Genomic DNA, 22,845 nt, shown 5'->3' with positions numbered 1-22,845 from the left:
CCCTTTCCTGCAGTAATGATGTCCCCACAGTTCTGCTTACTCACTGCTGTGAATCTTACTAACAGGATTGGATTTATGTTCTCCTCCCAGCTGTCAATTTCTGCTTTAATTGCACATTTGTTTACATGTATGATTATGTCTTCCCCTTAGCTGTGGACTTCTATTCAGTGAAACAAAAATATATTTCTTTTACTATGACTTATGTCTTTTCAAAAGAGTAAATAATTTTTTTTGGTACAATCATAGTATTATGAAGATTGTGTGGTGATTATCACAGTTACTGTATTTTGCCATTGTTGTGTGCGGGTGCACCATGCTGCAACTCTGTTCACTCTTGAAGGAGCTGGAATTATATCATCAGCCCATGTGGCTTAGTGGTTTAGCAAGCCAGCTGTGACTTAGTAACAATCTTAACAACCATGCTCCATCATATTTTAAAGAGCTGTTGGTCCCATATTAGTACACTTCATTCTCAGAGTGCTTGCATACTAGAGGTTCCTCGGTTATCTGAGAGCAGCATGGGAGGAAGAGGCTTTCAGCCATCAGACTCCTTTCATGTGGAACAAGTGTCCTGAATTAGGGAGGCTAACACAGTCTCTTTTTTCTAAAATTAGGCAAAAACTTCTCTGTTTAATAAAGCTTAAGGGCTGATTTACACCACACTGGATCATTTTTCAAGCTGCTTTAGGTTTAGACTGCTGGGAGACCTTTACTGAGCTTCTTTCCTTTCTCATCACAGGCAGTAATGTTTCACTATCATGTCACGAGCATTGTTTCTCTCTCTTGTAATCTTTGTTCTCTCTCACTCTCTCCTCTGTCTCTGCACCTTCCTGTAGGATCTCTAAAACTGAAAGTTTGTCGTCTGAGGATCCATCCCCATCATATCTACAGTCGGTGGATTCATTACAATTAATTAGATATTATAATGTATTTGCTGCTTTTTGCTCTCTGTCTCCGTCCCCTCCTTTTCTTTCTTTCTATCTTCACCCCAACCAGAAGAAAATCACCTCTGAGTTTGGTTCTGCAAAAGTTTCCTACTGCTAAAATGCTGTTTTTCCTGTTAACCACCACCTATTCTTGGGATAGTTGGGTATTCTCTGTAAAGTGCCCATTCTGTATTGGGTATATGGTGTGGTTTCAAAAATATGTATTGAATTAATTTTCATTTGCAGCATGGTGGACTTTACATGTGATAGATTTTGAGCAGCTTGACATTTACTGTGTAGAAAGTGACCTAGTGTGGCATAGCAACAGCAAAGTCAACCTGTATGGAACCTGTACCTATCTTGTTTGATTTTGTGTGATAATGCAACATTTCTCTGCTAGTGGATACATTCTGGTGTGAGACTTTGCATCTCTTATTACATCTGCCACCTGGCATCTTTGCGACCTTTCATCCACTCAACAGAACACTTGCAAAAATAATGGTAAAGAAAAAACTCTGGGGCTGCCACTGTGACAATTACACCTCAAACTTTAAATGTAGATGTCCAGATGCACTTTGTCTTGTTTGCTCCCTGTTTGTGGATCTCAGACTCTGGTATTCTGCATGTTTAGGTCCCTCCAAGGTATGCTGCTGCAGGGAGATAACTGGGAGGCCTGCAGTTTGAGACCCCTTGTGACTGTTTGCACCTGGACTGCTGTGCATATTGGACTTCTGTTGTATGGATTGTTAGTAGTTCGAGTTTTGATTGAGAGACGTATTACATTAAATATTGGTGCATAAATGCGATACTTTCATTTTTGACCAAACAACTTGTTCGTGTAAGTGATTTATTGAGATATATAACACTACAGATCAACAGAGTTTTCTATCATAATCAAATATATCACACTGCCTCAACCTCGGATATTTCAGGAACATTGTTAATGTGATATTACGAGCCGTGACCAGTTACGCTGCGATAGCGGCATTTCCCACAGCACTTGAACGTCTCAAAGCGCTCCCAGTGACGGCGCAGCGGAGGCATAAAAGCGGCGGAGAGCTGGCAGCATCGTCTCATACCGTCGCAGGACAGAAAGGTGTGGAAATACTTCTTCCGCGGGCCAGCATGTAGCGCATCACGGGAACTAAGCTGTTGATAATACTGTCACACTCTGAAAATACTAGCATGACTGCGCAGCTGTCGGATGTATTCAGTGCTATGGTAGCGTCAAGTTACATTGCTACGTTAGCCGCTGTGGCGTTAGCCCTTGCTATAGCGTTTCTCTGTAGTGTAGGTTAGCTTGCCCTCAACTTGGACGAGCTAGTGTTAGCTTGCCGGCTAGCCTCTTGTGTTATATACATAAACGTTAATGAGTGATGCCTGTTTTTTTTTTGTGTTTTTTTTACGTTTACAGTTTCGATCCGGACCGTGGAAGTATGACGGGAAAGACATTGTTGATGAGGTGGATTTTTTACCCTGGCTGCTTTTGAATGTGTTGCCCCTTATTTGATCGTTTGACAGCTCCGTGTCCGCGGAGATATGGAGACGCCGGGGAGAATAGCAACCACACCGGACGCCCTGGACTTCACGGTGGAAAACGTAGAAAAGGTTAGGGGCGTTTTTCTCTCTTGTTCGCTGGATCAGCCTGTTCGTTTCCACATCACCGTCGGACTGTCCACCAAGCCGCTGTGCTTCAAATGAAATCGGGGAGCTTGAGAGGGGATAACATAGGGTCATCACTTTCCTTGCACCCACACGTTATTACTTATTACATCGACACTGATGGCAGCATGTATTTTGCGTAGTGAAGCAATGTCGGTTGTATTTAGAAGTTCGGCTTAGCCTCGATCGCTCATGTTAAGTAAAAACACAGCTGATTAGATCAAAATAACAGGTTGCGCCCCTGTTCGATTTCGCAGTGCCTGTCCATTTCGGTCATATTTTTATTTGGCCTGGTCTGTTTTTTTCTTTCTTTCTCCTGTATGTTGGGCTCTTTGCGGATACACGGTTACGTTGGCCGCAGTGTTGTTGTGAATAGTCTCCCTGCTGGGTGGCCGATGACTCGGACACACAGGAGGCTGGGTGGGGAAACAATGGAGAGGATGGAGGAGTGGGAAAGGTGCTCCCGCGGAAGAACAGCGCTGATGTGATGAGATTGATTGGGGGGGAGGGAGGGAGGGAGGGGTCGATGTCTGTGACAGTGCCATTAAAGAAAGCAAAGAGGGTGAGAGGAGGTTGGCGATGCGACAGAAAATATTGGGAGAAATACACATTGCTGCTAGCTAAAGGTCTGAAATTTGTTGTGTAAATAAAGAAATGATGATATTACACAGTACGCATTGTTTCTAGTGAGAATGCTGAAGGCAGACAGTGATCCTGTTTCTTTACTATTAATATTATCAATGTTGAAGAGAGTGCAGTCTTTTAAATTGTGATCTATACATTTTTTCATAGTGTGTATACTGTCACTGTTTAATTACTGAAACCTGGAAGAACCTTAGTTAGTTTTCATGTCCACAAATAGCCAACATCTAATCTTATAGATTTGGATGTTTTCATTTCTATACTCTTATCGAGCTGTCTAAACTGCATCCATCCATCTATTATACTTGCTTTAGCCAACTCAAGTTGGCAGGTGGTGAAATTACCTGTAGGCTACAGTGAAAGTGTATCTGAACCTTCTACAAGACCCTGAAATAGTGGAAAGGTAAGATTATTTGAGAAAAATGCTCTTAACCAATTTGAGTATATCCTGAACCAGTGTAATTGCTGTAATTAGTCTACAAATAATAAAGATATTTGTCATGTAGGAGCATCATCTGTGATGCCATTGCAAATAACAACGCGTGGGGGGTTTATGGAGTTCATGATGCCTTTTCATACCGTGACAGCTTGCATCGGCATTCAGTGTGCTCCAAGTGATATGGTAATCTCATTAACTGACACAACAAGGCAAAAACAATCTTAAGTGTCATTCGCCATGAAGAATTTGAACACTTTTATATTTATATCTTTCTTGGATTTTGTGAGGAGATGTTGATCTTAAGATGAACTTTTTTGACAAGGTTTTTGAACCGTTTTCCTTTTAAATGGGTTTAATTTGCCAGTGTGTGTAGTTTTTCTCTGTACATGAGTTACAGAGAATAATTCTTCAATAGATTAAGATGTTGAGATGAAAACAAAAAGATTTCTTCTGAATCTGTTCTCCCAGAAGTATGACCTGAACATCTAAAGCAAGCTTAATGCTTGAAATGTTGCTCTGAATGGTAATCTAACATTTCAGTGCTTATCAGTTAAAAGGCAAATAGTGATTCTCTGTAAGATCACTGGAAGTAACTGTAGCTACTAAAAGAAAAAAATGAAGATTAGGATGAGGAGAACAAAGTTGTCACATTGGTATAGTGGGTGAGGAGTGTGTAGTTGTTGTATATGGTGGTGGAGATGATGGTTCCTGGCCCAGTATGTGTATGTATCCAATAGAAAGCTCTTTGTTCAGCCTCTGGTCTACGCAACAAAGTAACACATTGTCAGAATCTTTCTGTATAATGACTGACTTCGTACACTGCTTCACATTTTCCGCCCTTCAACCATCGTTCAGAGTCTGTCTTGCAAAGGAAATTTTTAGTGGAAATTCAGAAGAAATTCAGGTATTTCATGCTAAAGTGTGTGATTTATTTATTTATTTATTTTTTTTTTCATATTGCATCTCTCTTCTGAGGCCCATAACCATCATGTTTACAGAAAGATCCACAACACAATACTGGGTCAGCCCATATCAGCAATTTACTCAAGGGCACTCAGATAGGGGTGACTTCTGTTACCATAAATATATGGAGTCAGGCCATTTCTTAGCCTTATTTTAATGGTATGTTCTGTATTTTATTTGCTCTTATTATTGTTATTCACTTTGTAAATTTGTTCTGAAGAGTGCCACACAGAATAAAGATAACACCGTAATAATAACATTTGCTACCCAGTGTTCACAAGGGGCTCTCAATGTCCATTCAAACTTTAGATGCTTGATTCTCAATTTATGATCTACTGCTGCTATTTGGGTTCCTTAATGTTAGAATATAAGTGAAGACTTATGCTATAGTTATTATTTTAAACAGTTTAAGTATACAGGTGACAATTCCATCAGCCACCTTGCAAAAACAGCTGTGCAGCAGACTCAACTCAATATATTTGGTTAGTTCTCTTGATAACCTGAATATTTGATCAATTTGGTGATCAGAAAGATTAGATGCCATCCACTTAGGGAACATTTATGTTTACGTTTATGGGGCTTGTAGTGGAAGGTATTTCCTGTTCATGATGTTATATGTTCATTTCTGAGCATGGACTGAACTTAGTTTTTATTTATAATTTATATGAGAGGGTGTGTGACATTGACAGAGGAAATTGGTTCTGTAACAGAGGTTTGTGTGACACTTGGTACGAGGGATTATTTTCTGTTCTTGTGCTGAGATTTCATCACTATTGGCAACGTGGTTCTCTTAATTTCTGTCTTGGCTGCGGGCTGTCAACAGCCACCCGCGCACACTCTCACACAAACTATTGTTCTTTGTTCCTTCATTAATCATCATTCCCCTGCATGCCTTTGATTCTCACAGTTATTGCACAATGTCACGGTGGGTCAGTGGTGCGAGGATGTTTTTGCCATCACAGTCCCCTGCACTGCTCTCCCTTCGTTACGTTATGCTTGTGAGTGGAATTCCTAAAACATATCAAAATATTGAAGTCTTTACCTGCTTTATGTTACTAACACAAAAGTGCAAAAACGTTGCTTCTCAAAATAATTTGCATGCTCTTCATTCAAACAGCAAGATGCAGCAGCTGCTTCTTAAGTCCAGCGGTTCAATGTAAATCTGCTCTCCATGAGCTGTTGTATGTATTTATGTATTATACTTTTAAAATGAACAAAAGTTTGGCTGTGTGACAGTTGTAGACTGTGAGAGCTTTTTGTGCAGCTGGTGGTTTTATTAAAGTGCCTGTGTTGCAGTTTGTTAGTGACTTTGACCCTGTTTTTGTGGATATCAAGTTCATATCATATATTGCCACTTTGGAAAAAAAAATATTGAAATATGAATTTTGGGTCTTATCGCCTAGCCCCACCTTGATTTGATTCATTGATGCTTCATAATTTTGCATCATTTTTTTGTCTGCCCAGTTCAGGAAGTATACCAAAGTTATATAGTGCATAAATGTTTTCAGCTAGTTAGTTGAGTGGCTATCGGTGAGAGCAGATGGTGAAGATGTCTGACTAAGCAATATTTTTTTCACTTCCCCCTTTACTCCTTTCTAATGTTGAAAAACAACTGTAGGAGAGGATAATGCCCTTTGACAGCATCTGCCATGAGAATGTCATACCTCAGGTGTAGCCAGGTGGTTCAGGCTATTTGCCACCATCTGTGCATTCAATTAGTTGCTTCAGCTGCAAAAAAAATCAGAATCTGTTGTTTGTATATGTGTTTACATGGCCACTTCGTGCCAAGTTTGATTGAATCATTCAAATTGAGAAATTAGATCATGCCATTTGCATGAAGACTAGATAATCACTTTGATGTGTGGGTTCACATGAAAAAAAATTATCTGATTTAACCAGTGAATTATTCCCATAATGCCTTGCACTGGGACATTGGCTATTTGTTGGCCATTTCTCGTAAAACTCTCATGTGAAGCATCATGTGCTGGCATAACGATAATTTAACTCAAGTTAGGGAGACATGATTACGACCAGTGTGTCCATGGACGCCTCTTGACATATTTATTGCTGTCAGCCACCCCTCACCCCTCTTGTTCAGAATGAAAGTTTTTTTTTTTTTTCTGAATGACTCATTTACGTGAAGCATTTCCATTCTGTTCAGAATTTCATCCGAATTAATTGTGTCCAGCTAAACACAGTTGCCGAGGATGTGCATTTCCTTTGCCCTTTTTAAAAGACAGTTGACAGTGAATGGACATTTACAGTTAGTCAAGACAACTGCTGAGATGTCTGGTGTGACTCATAGGAAAAGACAGACGACAGTTCTTTGTGAGAAGATTAAAGCAGCAAACTGAACAGACTGTTTGGTGTCTTGTGCTTTGATAATAAACCCTCCGAAGTACAGATACGCTCAGACGCAGCACTGTTTGGGATTGGATAAGGAGAGGTCTGGAATCACACTGTGGACTGCAGTAATGATCCGCTGCTGCTTTGAACTTTAATATCACAGCCTTGTTTACAGACAGGCTAGTGTGGCGCTGGCTAACAAAAACCATGCCAATGCTTTTCACAACTGAGGAATCACAATGGTCCATAGAAGGGCTGCGAACTACATTTTCTGCAGTTGTCTTTTAAAATATTACAGCGAGGATTATTTTTTTCTTTCTTTTTATTTTATACATCGCAAAAACGTTTGCTAGACAGGTGAGCACAGAGCTCTGCCTGAGAAAAAAAGTCAAAGCCACACTTGTTTTATTACTATTCATGTATCTTTTCTACGTTCTGAACATAGATCTATAGCTCCCTTTCAAACAGAGGTATAGAAATGGTACCTGACTTTCTGTGAACACGGGCTTGTTAACATCAAGCCAGCCCTATTTAGAGTCTCATACAGTAAGAGGAGACAGATAATTGCTTTGGAGGATGGCAGACGTAGAGAGAACACCACCCTAGACCTTACTTCCAGGAGGCATCAGCACTGTATTGATATTTGTTCCAGGTGTAATTGTGCCATTGCACTCTGTTCCCTATTAGAGCGGCTTTGCAATGTTGTTTATCTCTTGGTAAATGGTGTGCATTAAAAAATAACAATAATAATGGGAAGAATGTCAGTTCTCAATGTAGGGGACGACAAGATGAAGATTAAGTGTTGAGGGATGGGATGGAACTTGACAGGCTGTTTAGGTTAGAGAAGGGTAGATGGAGAGATTAAATGGGAGAGAAGAAATCGGAGAATTACTGGTAAAGGAATTGATATGAGGAGGCTTTGGGGAAAGAAAGGGATCAGAAGCTCAATCAATGGATTTTTTTTCCCTATGTTGCCTGAAAAGCACTGTGCTGGCAGCCAGTGGTCTTTAGTTCAGAGGATACATGTCTATAAGTGTGTTTACATGAGAGACAGAGAAGGACATACAGAGGAATTCTTGAACATTACCTCTGGAATTGCTGTGATTTGTTTTGGGGTTTTTGTGTGTGTGTGTGTGTGTGTGTGTGTGTGTGTGTGTGTGTGTGTGTTTGTGTGTCTGTTTCGTTTTATGTTTGTTCTTTTGTCTCGACACTCATGAGTTTCAGTCTTTTTTCTGGTTATTTCTGTTTGCTGTGTACACCAGTAATCAAACTACTCAGAGCTGTACTTAGGAGTACTGCTTTAAGGTCATTGCTTTCTCAACCATTCAGGCAACTTGTTTACTATGTGTTTCTGTGTGGAAACAAATACTCTTTATTTAAGGTAACCATCTCTTTGCAGTAAACAAGAGCCCCTGTGTATTCCGTCAGCTAGTGTTCTTTGTTTTGTTTTTTCACGATCGTAATTAAGCGTTTTGTAGTTTCACACTTACAGCAACTTTGTAAAGTTGTTCCCCTTTTTCGTGTTTAACCCTTATTTAACAGGTTGTTTGAATCAGTCCGTCTGATAATTGTGTTATCCTTCTCTCTATTCTTAGGCCCTTCACCAGCTGTACTATGATCCCAATATCGAAAACAAGAACCTGGCACAGAAATGGCTAATGCAGGCACAGGTCTCACCTCAGGCCTGGCAGTTCTGCTGGGCTCTACTGAGTCCAGATAAGGTACTGAATACTTATACACACTTGCATAAAGTCACCAAGATACAAGTCATTTAGAGCCATTTGTGTTCATATTGTTGTGTCACACAGGTGCCAGAGATCCAGTATTTTGGTGCAAGTGCTCTTCACACCAAGATTTCTCGGTACTGGTCCGACATCCCCACGGATCAATATGAGTCTCTGAAGAGCCAGCTGTTCTCCCAGATTGCTTGCTTCTCCTCTGGCTCCAAGATGGTGCTCACCCGGCTGTGTGTGGCACTGGCCTCTCTGGCACTTAACACAATGCCCGAGGCCTGGCCGGGTGCAGTAGCAGAGATGGTGCGGGTGTTTCAGGAGGAGGGAGGAGGGGTGGATGGGCGGGCACGCTGCCTGGCATTGCTGGAGCTGCTCACTGTGCTGCCCGAGGAGTTCCAGACCAGTCGCCTGCCGCAGTACCGAAAGGGACAGGTATGTCTGCATGTGCCACTGACTCCCTCCTCTGCTCATCTTAACGGCCACCTGTTTACTTGTCACAGGTCTCAATTTCAAATATCCTTTAATTCAAATGTACCATATATCTCAAATAGTCTTTATTTATTATGCTGAGATTAAATTTAATAATCTAAAAAAGAACTTTTCGTCAGTGATTGCAAACAAAATTGAATCCACACATTTTTGCCATTGAAGCAAACATTTAGTCTATACATAATTGCTGTAAGTAGTTTTGACAAATCAAGGTGGACCACACATGTTGAAATTAGTTAGATGGCAGAAAAACACTGAAATAACTCCACAAACGCCAATCATTGGTATGCTGTGTACACGGGTAAGAGAATTGTAGTAACTTGAGAATATCAGTTAGCCAATCACATCCACCTTATAAACAAACAAAATGAGTCGAGCTGGGAAGAGAGACGCCTGGAGTCCAGCCAGAGTGGACCGTCAGTTTTATCTGGTTGGGGTATCGCTCATCCACCAGCCAAACCCCCAGTACCTATTCAATTCTAGATCGATTCATCATAGGATATATAGCTGATAAGAGTTTGAAGCTATAAAAAAGCTTCTTCTCAGATTGTTTCTTTAACCTTCTATTTGTAACTTACTAGTAATTACCATTCTCAACTTACTCAGCAGTATATTTATCCTATTCTAGAATTTAAAACTTGACATCGACTATGTTGTTCTACAATTCCACTACACACTACAGTTTGTGTAAGCAGACTTTTAACATCTGTTTAAAATAGCAGAATTAGGTGTTTGTGTGAAAATGCTCCGAGAAAAAAGATGTAAAAAATGTATCTAAATTAAATAAAATGTGTTATGTATGAATATAGAAACATTTTCAATAATTAAAAAAATGTAGCCATCGAGTATTCAAATGCAGCATGCACGACCAATTTTCTCATGGTAGCCCTTGTTATCGTCATCCTTCTAGGTACGGGGCGCTCTGGGCCGTGAGTGGGGGTCAGTATGTCCCTTGCTACAACAACTGCTACGGAGGACGGACAGCCCCGGGGCAGTGAAAGCTCGCGTGCTGCGTTGCTTGTCATCATGGGTGCTGCTGGATGTGCCCCTCAGCGAGAGCGAAGGCCTGGTGCACGACTGCTTCAGTGCCCTGCCTGACCCAGAGCTCTTTGACACAGCAGTAGAGGCAATAGTCAATGCCATCTCACAACCCGACTCCCAAAGGTATGTGCAAATGTTTTCCAGTGTGTACTCATGCCAACTCCAAAAAAAGGGCACTAGCAAAAAGAAATACTACGGTTATTACTTGACAGAAGGTCTTGTTATTAACCTGGGAAATTACCTTGTGGCAAAAATGGTGCTCGGGGTAGAATCTAGGAGAGAGAGCGGAGTGGGGGGAAAAGATGTATTAGCCAAAGCCAGGAAACGGGGTGGGCACTGGAAGGTCATCAGGGAGGGATGATAGGAAGGAGGGAGGGAGCGAGGGAGGGAGGGATTGATACAGGGCAACTTGACAGCCAGGGGGAGGAGAGCAGCATTTTTCGGTTGGCTGGCGTTGCTATGGCTACAGTGCTGGGGAGAGATGTCATCATGCCCTGGTTGATTCAGACACGGCAAGCACCCATTGCTCCTCCCCGAGAGAGAGAGAGAGAGAGAGAGAGAGCGAGCAAGGGGGGGCTGCAAAGCGAAGGAGGAAGGTGTGAAAGTGCAAGAATAAAAGACTTGACACCTCTGTGCTGGTACACTGACTGGGTGGGGGTTTGGTTGGACCTGTGTTACTGCTGACAAGTCAGTTTCAACACACTGACATGTGGAGCAGATGGTAGATATGAATAATGGTCGATGAGGAGCAGGTAGAAACTCCTCAGTCTCAACACAACAGAAGTGCTTCTTTCCTTTCAATTTCATAAACAAGTTCAGTACCTGAGACTATCCTTTAATAATCCATCACTTATTTTTGGTGACCTATACTATAGTCATGTGGCATGTGCATGTTTTCTGTTAAGTGTTGACCACATACTCCCAGAACTCCTAAATGTCTCATTGCATATGATGATTTATGGGTTGAGCCATATGTTTTTGTTTTTTTTCTCCATCATCCACTGAAAGCCACTTCAGGCTCAGCTTCCCCATCCTGTAGGTTCCCTTGTCATTTTTTTGATCTCTGGTTGAGCTTTTCATCCCAGTCTACCGCTTTCTTGTGCACTTCCTTTCCCCTTTTCTCATCTCTCACCGTCAGTACTAAGCCCTCCTCCGTCTCTTGTTCTCTCTCTGTTTAAACACATTACAGTCAACTCATTTGGGGGGATGCTATTGGTCCAGCTGCATCCTGTTGCCAGGCAACCCATTTCCCCTGTCTCAGAGTGTTGCAGTAATTGCAGAGGGGATCAGAGGTGGGGAGAGGGATGTGGGGGAGGGAGGAGGTGGAGTGAGAGGAGAGAAGAAAGGAGGAGTCAGGAAGGAGGCAGAGTGTATAACAGGAGGGTGAGAGCAATAGAGGAGATGCTGTTGCAGTTTCGGAGGAATCTCGCCGATGAGTGTCATCTCCTATAGGAGTGAAACCGGTGAATGCATACAAATTCATTCTGCTCTTTTAATCGTGTCACACACGTGCCAAGCCCCTCTCTCCTGAGCTAAGAGTGCATGACCCGCATCCACAAAGCACCCTATTAAAAATGAATGATCTTCTGAGTGCAGCATGCCATGCACAAGCACACACAGAGTTACTCACTGAGTTAAGTGCAGTTCCCGGTGCTGCTCTCACAGACTTACTTAGGCAGACCAAACACTGAGGATGTAGGCCAGTAGACACACAGGTATAGGCTCATTATGTGAAGGCCAGATTCAGCTCCCTCTAGAAAAAGCCGAATCAGCATGCTGTGCTGAGTATGGGACTTGACTTCCTAACTCAGAACCATAGAACAGATGCCTCAGCTCATAAATGGGCCCGAGGGGTTTAAGAATAACAAATGTTTCCCAGTACTGCAGTGGGAGATGCATTTAACCTGCTGGGCAAAAGGTGCCTTTTAGTGTCATTTTCTTTTTTCAGCATCCATTTCTTTGCCTTTATGTTTCTCTAAAGGACATTGTCGATGTTGAGAATTGGGATTGGACTTTAGTCACTCAAAAATGCTTTCTGAAGTTTTGACTTTCAATATGTTCCTCTACAATTTGTGAGTTAAAAGTTTTCTGAAAAGATAAAGATGATCAAAAGATGATCAACTCACAAAACCGTGACATTCCAAGATTAGATGCTGGTGATTTATTTATTTTTTTTTAACTATACACTTCTTTTTTTAAATGCGGGTGAATTTATACAACCTTGCTATGACATTGATAAATATTCATTGACCTGCACTGACTTCTTTATTGATGTTCTTCATGAAAGATGTAGCACAGTCAACATACAACAAACCCCCCGTGGGTCACCCATAGGATGGTTTACTTGTAAAGCATTCTCGCAATTCAGACACACAGACAATCTCTTCCCTGTACGCACGCCCTTCATCTACAAATGTCAGTCTTTCTTGGTGTCTTTAAGGATGGCGGGGGGCGATGTTGTCTGATATTGTCACTTTAGCAGAGTGTGCTTGTGTGTGGATCAGCTCAGGCATGTGTTTTAGCCAGAGTGATAGAATTATAAATGGCTGAGACAGCAGGAAGAAGACAGAATAACAACTGACAGCAGTGGAGCTATGAGAAAGAGCTTTGAATAGATTTTCTGCTTCCCTGGTAGATGTGTGGGATTTTTAGGGTGGGTGTGCTGGATTAGAGGTTAGACTGACTTGAACTGAGATTTGATTTGAAGTAAACACTTGTCTTGGGAAGCAGCAATAAATACACCAGCCTAGCAGGGAACAGTGTGAGTCAGTCTCATATCCACCACTGGAGGCTTCCTTGCCCTTGTAACCCCTGTTCTTATGCACTATACTTTTTCTAACTAATTTCTATGAAAGAAACTGAATCCCTGAATGTTTATTGCAGTTAGTTCAGTGTCTGTCTGTGCATGTGTTTGTGACTTTACAGATATGTGAACACTTTGCTGAAGCTGGTTCCTCAAGTGCTGGCTCTGCAAGAGCAGCTCCAGGAGGCTGTTCAGAATGGAGACATGGAGACTTGTCATGGTATCTGCAGGATCGCTGTTACACTGGGAGAGAACCACTCCAGGTGCGCTTTTGTGTATGCATCTGTCTAATGATATTAGCGCAGCAGTGAATAAATGAATTTTAATTTTCAATCTGGTTTTGCAGAGAAAAATTACTCTGTATGTTTGCCTCTTTTTGCTCACATAAGTTCTGCAAATGAAGCACTCATATGTACATCTCTAGTACCGAACATTAAGTGTTTTTAATTCACTTATATTGTATGCACTCAGATATTTGAATTAAGGTAAAGTTTTTAATATATTAGGTAGGAACAACAAAAGTAACATTTTTAGAAACTGATGTCACAGATAAAGCCATCAGAGAACTGTTGGCGTAATTTTATTTTCTGACCTAACTTTTACATTTTACAGTAATCGTGTCACGATGCCTTTCACTTGACAAATATTTCATGAGACACAAAGATACCATGTCACAACTTTTATCACTCTGTTTTGAAATTGATTCCACTTTTGAGTTGCAGACAGAGGAATAAAGTTAATCCTTTAAAAATCAGTAGTTTATCGTTTTGTATCAATGAATGTCTGGCAAAATTCTCCAAATTCTTCTTCAGGATCATCAGTAAGTAGTTAAAGTTTGAAGCCAACTTCTGTTTTCCTGCACGACACATCTACTAGTTTACTCAAAAGTCCCTACACTTCGCTTGTCGCTCATATCTTAATGTGTACTGGTTGTTTTCATCTGTCTCATAAACAAAAGTGGCAGCTGTGGTGATGGACGTCTTTCTTTGTGACTAAAAAATCTTTGAGTTCTTGGTTCCCCTTGTTTAATTCCCGACGACAGCTGTTGTGTGCACGGTTGATGCACCAGATAATGTTTTAATGATTATCAGATTCCTGCTGTCAGAGAACTATCATAACCAAATTTATATGATCCAAGTTTCATAATGTTGCTTATAATAATCTTATAATGCTGCTAAAACTGCACCGTCAGTTGGAGCCTTTATAAGAGCAGAATTTTGTCATTTTGCTATACATGTTTACCAGCAGCACGGTTTCCATATCACACTTTCCCTCCTTTGTCCCTTTGTATCCGTCTCTCTCTCGCGCTCTCCAGGACTCTGTTGGAGCAGGTGGATCACTGGCAGAGCTTCTTGGCTTTAGTCAACATGATCATGTTTTGTACGGGCATCCCCGGCCACTACCCGGTCAACGAGACCACCAGCTCCCTCACACTGACCTTCTGGTACACACTACAAGTAAGAAATACGCAAATCGAATCTTTAGTGGTCACTGATTATTGTCAGGTGACTCAGAGACTTCAATGATTCCATTTTACTTACTGAGTCGGTTGTGTTTTTTTTTCATTTTGCTTTTTCATTATGAATCATCTCAAAATCTATAATCAGCTAATTTTCTTAGTTTAGCTAGTTCTTTGATTTTCTGTGTTTTACAGGCAAATTTATTCAGTAAATTTTCTGAGCTATTCGTGTTGATTTTAAGTTTGGATCATCATATGGTTCTAAGAAGCAAATCTATCGGATGTTTTAACTAATATTTCTTTTACTGTGTCATTTTTCCCGTCTTAGGATGAAATCATGTCGTTTGAGTCGGATAAGCAGTCGGTGTATCTACAGGTCTACCGGCCAGTTTATTTCCAGCTGGTAGACGTTCTACTTCACAAAGCCCAGTTCCCCTCAGACCAGGAGTATGCGTCCTGGTCCTCAGATGAGAAAGAGCAATTCAGGATCTACAGGTGCTTAGATTCCTTTTTTTTATTTATTTATTTAGGTGTGTGCCTCTGTTTCAATATGCCCATGCCTTTTTCTGCTGCTGGTTGTTATGTGAAAGTGTTTCAGTGATGGTCTGAGTGTTTCTGACAACACTTGCTGACAGGATGATTGGTCAGCAAATGAGGGTGTTTTTCTCTAATAGACTCCTACTGAAGTGATGCCTGAGCAAGCAAAGCCTGAATGGCAACACAGATAAAAACAGGATTTTTTTTTTTTTTTGAGATTGCTTGGCCCTAAATTGTCTGTGCACATTTGTCCTTTAGGGTGGATATTTCAGACACACTCATGTATGTGTACGAAATGCTGGGATCAGAGCTGCTGAGTAACCTGTATGATAAACTAGGGAGGCTGTTGACTAATGCAGATCAGCCCACATCATGGCAGGTGGGTCTCACACACACACACACACACACACACACACACACACACACACACTTTTTCCATGTTGCACAAAAGTCTAATCTGAAAATTGGCAAAGCTCGATTTAAAAAATAATTTCTTTTAAGACCATCACTTGTGAACATATTGACTGTGAAAGTTCTTTAAATCAAAATGAAGATAAATCTTCCTCAATTCATATGTTTTTCCTTCTGGAAAAACATATGTCTTCTGGGGCGACAGTAGCTCAGTTGGTCCTTGGGCAAGACACTTCACCCACCTTGCCTAGTATGAAAGTTGTGAGAGTGCATGGTTGGTGGTGGTCGGAGGGGCCGATGGCGCAGATTGGCAGCCTCGCTTCCGTCAGTCTGCCCCAGGGCAGCTGTGGCTACAGTTGTAGCTTACCACCACCAAGTATGGTGTGAAAGGGTTGATGTGATATTGCAGTGTGAAGCGCTTTGGGCTCTGTCAAGCAGGGTAAAAAGACTACAAGTGTAGTCCATTTACCATTTGGAAACGAGACAGTGTCCCTTCAGCTCACTAATTCCTTGACTTTACTCTCTTCCTCCAGCACACAGAAGCTCTGCTGTACGGTTTCCAGTCCATAGCAGAGACGATAGATGTGAATTACTCAGACGTCATCCCGGGACTGATCGGACTCATCCCCAGAATAAACATCAATAACGTCCAGTTAGCAGACACTGTGATGTTCACGATAGGTGAGAAAAATATGCTGCGATATCAGGAACAGCCGAGTGTATAAAATGTTGTGAAGAGGGGGGGGGGGGGGGGTGTTCGACATGAATAGTTTCTTCTGCACTATCTGAACTGTGGCTCTTTCCCCAGGCGCCCTGGCTGAATGGCTGGCAGACCACCCAGTGATGCTCAGCAGCGTGCTGCCCTTGGTTCTACAGGCTTTAGGAAATCCAGACCTTTCTGTCTCCTCTGTCTCCACGCTCAAAAAAATTTGTAGAGAATGCAAATATGACCTGCCACCGTTCGCAACCAACATTGTAGCCGTGTCTCAGGTGCTCATACGTTCAAACGCGGCTTCTTGTTTCTTTTTTTTTTTTTTATCACACAGTTTGCACACTTTCTCATGCCTTTGTATTCCAGAAATATTTGCTTTTGATGTAACTTCTATTGTTCTATTTTAGAATATCGTTTTATTGCTATTTTGAGAATGTTTGGTTGTGCTTTCAAAAAAATAAGGGCTTCACTTATGCTTTCATTTTTTTCTTCTCCAGGAGGTGCTTATAAAACAGATCCACAAGGTCAGTGTGTGCTGATTTACACTCACTCAGTTTTCATCTCTGTGCTAATGTGACATTCGATAAGAACTACTGAGACGGAAATTATATAACATGTTTGTAGCCTGTTGTCTGGGCTTAACGTTTTGTGAGAAATACATTTACTGTAACTGAAAATACTGCTTAATGCCGACTGAAACTTAAACCGGACCTGTGGTTGTCTCCTCCCGCAGACAAGTCAGTGTATGTGGCTGATGCAGGCTCTTGGCTTCCTGCTCTCTGCTCTCCCTGTGGAAGACATCTTAAGGAACCTTCACTCCCTGATCACTCCCTATATTCAGCAACTGGAGAAGCTAGCAGATGAGACGGTACACACACACACACACACACACACACACACACACACACACACACACGCACACAAACACACAGAGCAGCCTCGGCTGGACTCAGGCCAATAGAAACAGGCCTTGTGTCTGTGTGGTGTCACTGCAGTGGAACATTTCTCTGCAGGACCAGATTGGATTTGACCCTGCACCATGGGCTAGTGACTCACATGGTAGTTGCAAAGACACACTTTCTCTCACTCATGTGAGAGCACATATGACAGAACGATAGATGCAGAGTCCAGGGAATGAAAGTGCCTGAACCGACGGCCGTACAGTAGGTCAGGCTTTTACAGTGCGAGCACACAGTCGTCCAGAAGAAAATTCATCATTGTGGTTTGAATGTCACGTCTACAGGAGGCTGGTTTTGAGACTCTCATGCTGGATTGGACAAATATGGAACTGATCCCATCTAAAAATAGTGTGATATTTACTGTTTGCAGGAGGGAGATAAATGTCTCTCAATCTCTTGTTAAAATATCAGTGAGGAAGTTCTGGATGGGTTGATTTTTAAATGTCAGGTTTGATAAAGCTTTTCATTTCTCTGCGTTGGATTGTGTCTCGGTTCCCTATCCTCCAGATAAGACACACAAAGTCAAATACTGTGTTATCCACACCGTACTTCTCATTCACTTACTGTTTTCTGACAAGCTTTTTAAAACAGGCATTACATCAGACTAAGAAATCGGGTGCTGCTTGTGCAGCAGGACAAACACTGGCACCTAGTGGGGAGACCTTGGGGTTACGTTACACAAGGGGCGAATACCCACTGTCTGCTGGGGCTGGTTTAAAAATTTGGAGCAGAAACTCTTACTTTCTGTTGTCCTGTAAAAACAGAGATTTGTCTTCAACATGGCTTCATCACACCTTAAAAGCACACCAACATCGATACGTTCAACAATGATGAGGGGAGCTTTCCTCACCGATGAGTGCCTGTACAGTTTACTCAGAAGTCGTCGAGATGTTCTGGTCATTTTCCTGGACTGACTGATTAAAATAAAATTATAGAATCTTTATGTTATGGTTGATTCGCAGGGAATGCACATGTATTGTGTTATTAGATTATAGACATGGTTGAAGATGCAGTTTTTTTTTAACGGATGCAGCAGCTCCATAATTGTCCTCTTTGTAATTCTTGCTAGGTGATACAACACCATGGATGCAGATCATCATCTTAATGCTGCCAGTGAAACCCTAATTAATGTTTGTACCTAGGGAACATGCAGTCCTCAGTGAGAGAGTCTTTTCCTTCTTTCATCATCAGAGCCATTGGCTTATTTTTAGTTTCTGATGAGACAAGAAATACTTTTCTTGCACAACTGATGTGTGAAGTCTTTTGAAATTGTTGAAGTTATTCTTTACTCTTTGTATTGTTAGCTGATGGTAAGAAACCTCCTGCTTGCTTCGAAGAGTCCAATAAACTGAAAACGTGTGTAATTTTTTAATACCATGTTTAATTGAAGAGTTATTGAATAGGTGAATTATTTTGTTCTGCCTAATTGTTAGTATCTTTCATTTGTTTTCCAAATGTTTTATCCTGTCCTACATTGAAACTATAATCAGTATTTTGAGCTTTAGGTGTTGTTTGTCTTATTAAATATTTCTTTATTTTTCAAATCGGACACTTGGGCCTGTAATGACCCAGAATGGAGTATGGTGTTCAGTTTGTAAACAAAAACATTTCCATTATTAAAAATCCATTTCTCTTCTTTTTCTTTCAGCCTAATCCCTCCAACAAGTTAGCAATCATCCACATCTTGGGACTGTTGTCCAACCTATTCACCACGCTTGACATCAGCAAGCAGGATGACGAGTCGGCGGATGGCTCAGCACCACCCGTCAAAACAGTCCCGCCCACACCTGGCCCAAACCCGGTCAGTCGCCAGCATTTTTCTCAGTCCTACTGCTTTGACTCAGTCGAATTGTTCATTTGGCTGTTCTCTAAAGGCACGCGCTTCCGGTGCTCGACGCTGGCTGGATATAAACATGGAGAATGCACAACTCCAGGGCTTTGTAACACAGTACACTGCAGATTAATATACTTGAAAAGCAGTGGAGCGGTTGGTCTCTGCAGCCATATTAGCTTGACTAACCATCATCCTCTCTGCCTCCCCCTCTGAATGTATCAACTTCCCTCATTGGATGCGCTGCAATGGCCAGCAGGAAAGTTTTGCCCTGTTGCTCAACCGTAATCATTGGTGATTTTGCTGATAGGCATGCAGTCATGCTTGAATGTTAGGGCACTCCTTCTTCTTGTCTCTGGCGTATTTTGGTTATTTTTGTCGAGTTTAATGCTGTCTGTTATGTTGTAGGTGGTGGTGGTTCTGCAACAAGTTTTTGCTCTCATCCAGACGGTACTCAGCAAGTGGCTCAACGATTCCCAGGTGGTAGAGGTGAGTAGTGGTGTGTTTGCGGCCACACACTCTCCGACCGCAACTTTGTTGCAATTGGTTCATATAATCAGAGATGACATTTCTATATGACGTCCCTCAGGCGGTGTGTGCCATATTTGAAAAGTCAGTGAAGACTCTTCTCCATGACTTTGCTCCCATGGTGTCCCAGCTAAGTGAGATGCTTGGGCAGATGTACAGTACGATTCCCCAGGCCTCAGCCCTTGACCTCACACGACAGGTACACACTCAACGCCTCAGCTTAGGCACAGATGCCTTTTACTTATTTTCAGTCCTACTCTTCAGTGCAAAAAGAATTTAGAGCTTTGTTACAAAAACCTACGAAAATATTGAGCGTCAGAGCAGTGACTGTTATGGTAATGTGCACACAGCATGTTTGTGAGACTGTTGGATAAAAAAATATTTTAACTAACTCAACAAAGTTAAGTATTATCATAAAATAAATAGCAATTTAGTGATATTTCTGTAATAATTTATTGTGATCCTTTATTGTTTCTTAGCCCAAACTGACAGTGATAATCCAGGGAACCATGTTGTTTTTCTACATTAACCGGTTACATGTTTCTGCACTGCAGTGTGTTTTAAATGTCATTTCTTAAATAGTCTTTGGTTCTTTTATGAAGGAAACATACGAAAAGAAAGAACTCAAAAGCTCTGAAACACAAAGTAAAAATTACAACAGAGAGAAAAAAAACTTCAAAAATTATGCAAAGATATAGTTTTATTATAATAAAAATATAATAATCTAATTGAACAAAAAAATGTTGTGCATAATTGCTCAAATGATGAACTTCAGAAAGCTATTGAACTATCTTTCGGTTAGTATGGTGCATGTAAGGGTTGTGTCTGTGTGCTGTCATCCCCCCCCCCCCCTTATTTGTGTTGGTGACAAGTGAAAATAGACGCGTCTGATTGGAAGACCTGCTGTTTCAGATGGTGCATATCTTTGCCAGTGAGACGGACCACTTCCCACCCATCAAGGCTCTGTTTGAGCTGGTTACCTCGGTAACTCTGTCCATCTTCCAGCAAGGTAGGGGGTCCAGCAGAGGCGGGAGTGTCAATGCTGTCGAATGTTTCTCTTTAAATAAGCAGTGGAAAGATTCTGATCATTTTCTATCTCTCTGGCGTGCGCACGTGCATGCACACACACACGCATAAAAACACACACACTTACAAGTAAAAAAAATCACACCCTGGTACTGCAGAGGAAACTGTTTCAAATTTATGACAAAGCTACATCGCGTTGATAATATATTGACTCGCTTATCGCCCTGAGTGTACGTTCCAATTTGCTGTGACGTGATTAGAGGAACAGAACAGTTCATCTGTTCATGGATCGCCCTCCTATTGTACGGCATGCAGGTACACCACGCAACTGCTGCCAGATTTTACCATAACCAAAAGATTTCCATGATTATTGATGCATAACACTCCGCTCCGAACACTTCACCCAGAGCCTCCCACGCTCAGAAGTCCCAGTTCTCACAGCTGATCTTTTACTGTCGACTTTCATCATTCATTGACAGATTTGGATCTATGAAGTGTTCTGTCTGGTTAGTGAGGAGGCAAAGTCTTAAAATAATGACTTTTGTGAACAAAAACTTTTTTCCCCCTACTAACTCTGTCATCATGATTTGATTGAAGCCTATGAAATCACTGTGTTCCCTTGTTCTCTCTCCTCACTCTAGTCTTTGCGTATTCAAATTCTTAATTTAATTCTTAGGGTTTTTTGCGTTCTTTAAAAAAGCAATGTATGAGTTTGCAGTGTTCAGGGCCCTTTGACTATTTTACAAAATGCAAGTAGTCTTCAAAGTGTTTTATGTGTGCAACCCTGAGGCCATACTAATCATTAATGAGATCACGCATCGTCATTCACTGAACGTGGTCCTGAATTTTTGTACCAGGTCTGTCTGACGCTTTCCATCCCTTTGTGTTGTCCCTTGTTCCCTTTCTTCTTTTCCCGCTTCAACTGATTAAGTAATGGCTGCCTGTCCTCCTGCTTCTTAACTCTTTTTTTTTCTGAGCAGGTGCTCTTCAGTAGACAGTGTCAGTAAAGGATACAGTCACAGTCTGTACAGGCCACTAGCGTATTGAGTCGGCTCACGTTTAAGAAAGCAGAGAGGGCCAGCTCAATACAGAGCCGGGCTCTCCATCGCAGCCCTTTTATACAAGCTCCTTACTCTCTGTGCATGAGGGCCGGGGGTGGGGGGTGGGGGGGTGGGGGCTTGAGCAGGAAACTTGTTTGGAGTCTGGGAACAGCCAAAGCTGGGCGCTCACTACAGACGTTTGTTCTGTCTCATTACGAGTTTGCTGTTGGAGTTCCTCCAACACCAATCTTAAGCCACCACAGTAAAAACCAGAAAGACAGGAATTTCTGTGGGGTTTCTTCAGCTCAGAGGCTTTCACAGGACGCGCGTGTTTTATTTGTGTATCACTTGCAGCCTGTATCGTCATGCTCTAGCAAGTCTTGTAGTCTGTGTCCAGCATAAGGGAGGAAACGACACCAGAGCCTGTTATGAAGAGTGTGATTCTCACTGATGCTATGAGTTCACCTTTGAAGCAAAGGGGATTTCATTGACCAGTGCTGAATGGACCCTTTGCAGTAACCTCCTCCTCTGAGGCACGCCTTTTAAACCTGCGGGGAAATGTCTGCATGTTAGCCGATGGCAATATTGCCGGCAGTGCCTCGTGGGACGGAGGTAAGAGAGGGTTCATTCAGGTTTGGTGCCTCTTTTTCTCCAAACTGTAACAGTAACAGAGGTGCCTCCTGGGTTCCCACTCCAAACCCACTTTTGTTTGTTTTAGGTTTGTTCTTTTTCTCTCGTTACTTCTTTCTGTTTCTTCTCTCCAAACAGACCCATGTCTTTGTCTTATGCCTGTTTTGTGTTTTTGGTTGGTCTCTTCCTCCAAGACTCTGCCAAAGCTTCATATGCCCCCCTTTTCCCCTTCGTTCCTTACTCACATGTGAATTATTTCAATGAAATATTTTTAGTTCTCTTTTATTTCCACATGACTGTTGAATCTATTAAGTTGCTGTTTGTATATTATTCTTATTCTCTTATGATTTCTTAAGTTTCATCTTTATTATATTTTAGGACCCAGGGATCATCCTGATATTGTTGATTCATTTATGCAACTCCAAGCTCAGGTGTGTTTTTGGTTTCTTATTTCATTCACTTTGGGTTTCTCTCTCTTTCTACTTACTCACTGTTTCTCTGTCTTCTTCTCTTCCTCTATTCCTCCTGTTCTTTGTTACTGGGCCCTCAGGTGTCCCATCACATAGGCAAGGCAGTGGAATGACACACATGAGGAGGAACGTTTGAAAAAGAGACATTTGTCTTTTCTCAAACGCTTTTGGTCCTAACAGTCATCTCATCACGTAAAC

The 22,845-nt window shown here is 41.7% G+C and overlaps 1 protein-coding gene across 2 annotated transcripts in view; it reads left to right on the top strand.

The window, feature by feature from the left end:
* The first annotated feature begins 1,957 nt into the window (after positions 1-1,957).
* Positions 1,958-22,845, top strand: part of LOC115382157 (importin-13-like) — a 26,297-nt gene continuing 5,409 nt past the window's right edge. The window contains exons 1-18 of one of the 2 annotated variants that reach the window (XM_030083833.1): positions 1,958-2,022; positions 2,448-2,534; positions 8,574-8,699; positions 8,787-9,143; positions 10,111-10,364; positions 13,167-13,307; positions 14,360-14,501; positions 14,832-14,998; positions 15,299-15,419; positions 15,985-16,132; positions 16,260-16,441; positions 16,661-16,687; positions 16,897-17,031; positions 18,771-18,923; positions 19,362-19,442; positions 19,543-19,680; positions 20,394-20,490; positions 22,556-22,608. In XM_030083833.1, the coding sequence (XP_029939693.1) occupies positions 2,466-2,534; positions 8,574-8,699; positions 8,787-9,143; positions 10,111-10,364; positions 13,167-13,307; positions 14,360-14,501; positions 14,832-14,998; positions 15,299-15,419; positions 15,985-16,132; positions 16,260-16,441; positions 16,661-16,687; positions 16,897-17,031; positions 18,771-18,923; positions 19,362-19,442; positions 19,543-19,680; positions 20,394-20,490; positions 22,556-22,608 (2,391 nt within the window). In that variant the 5' untranslated portion in view covers positions 1,958-2,022; positions 2,448-2,465. Of the gene's footprint in view, positions 2,023-2,340; positions 2,535-8,573; positions 8,700-8,786; positions 9,144-10,110; positions 10,365-13,166; positions 13,308-14,359; positions 14,502-14,831; positions 14,999-15,298; positions 15,420-15,984; positions 16,133-16,259; positions 16,442-16,660; positions 16,688-16,896; positions 17,032-18,770; positions 18,924-19,361; positions 19,443-19,542; positions 19,681-20,393; positions 20,491-22,555; positions 22,609-22,845 lie in introns of both variants that reach the window. The other variant, XM_030083834.1, reaches the window with a different exon arrangement.

The sequence above is a fragment of the Salarias fasciatus genome, chromosome 23, assembly GCF_902148845.1.
Source record: "Salarias fasciatus chromosome 23, fSalaFa1.1, whole genome shotgun sequence".
Taxonomy (NCBI): Eukaryota; Metazoa; Chordata; class Actinopteri; order Blenniiformes; family Blenniidae; genus Salarias; species Salarias fasciatus.
This window is presented reverse-complemented; position numbering and strand designations above follow the sequence as displayed.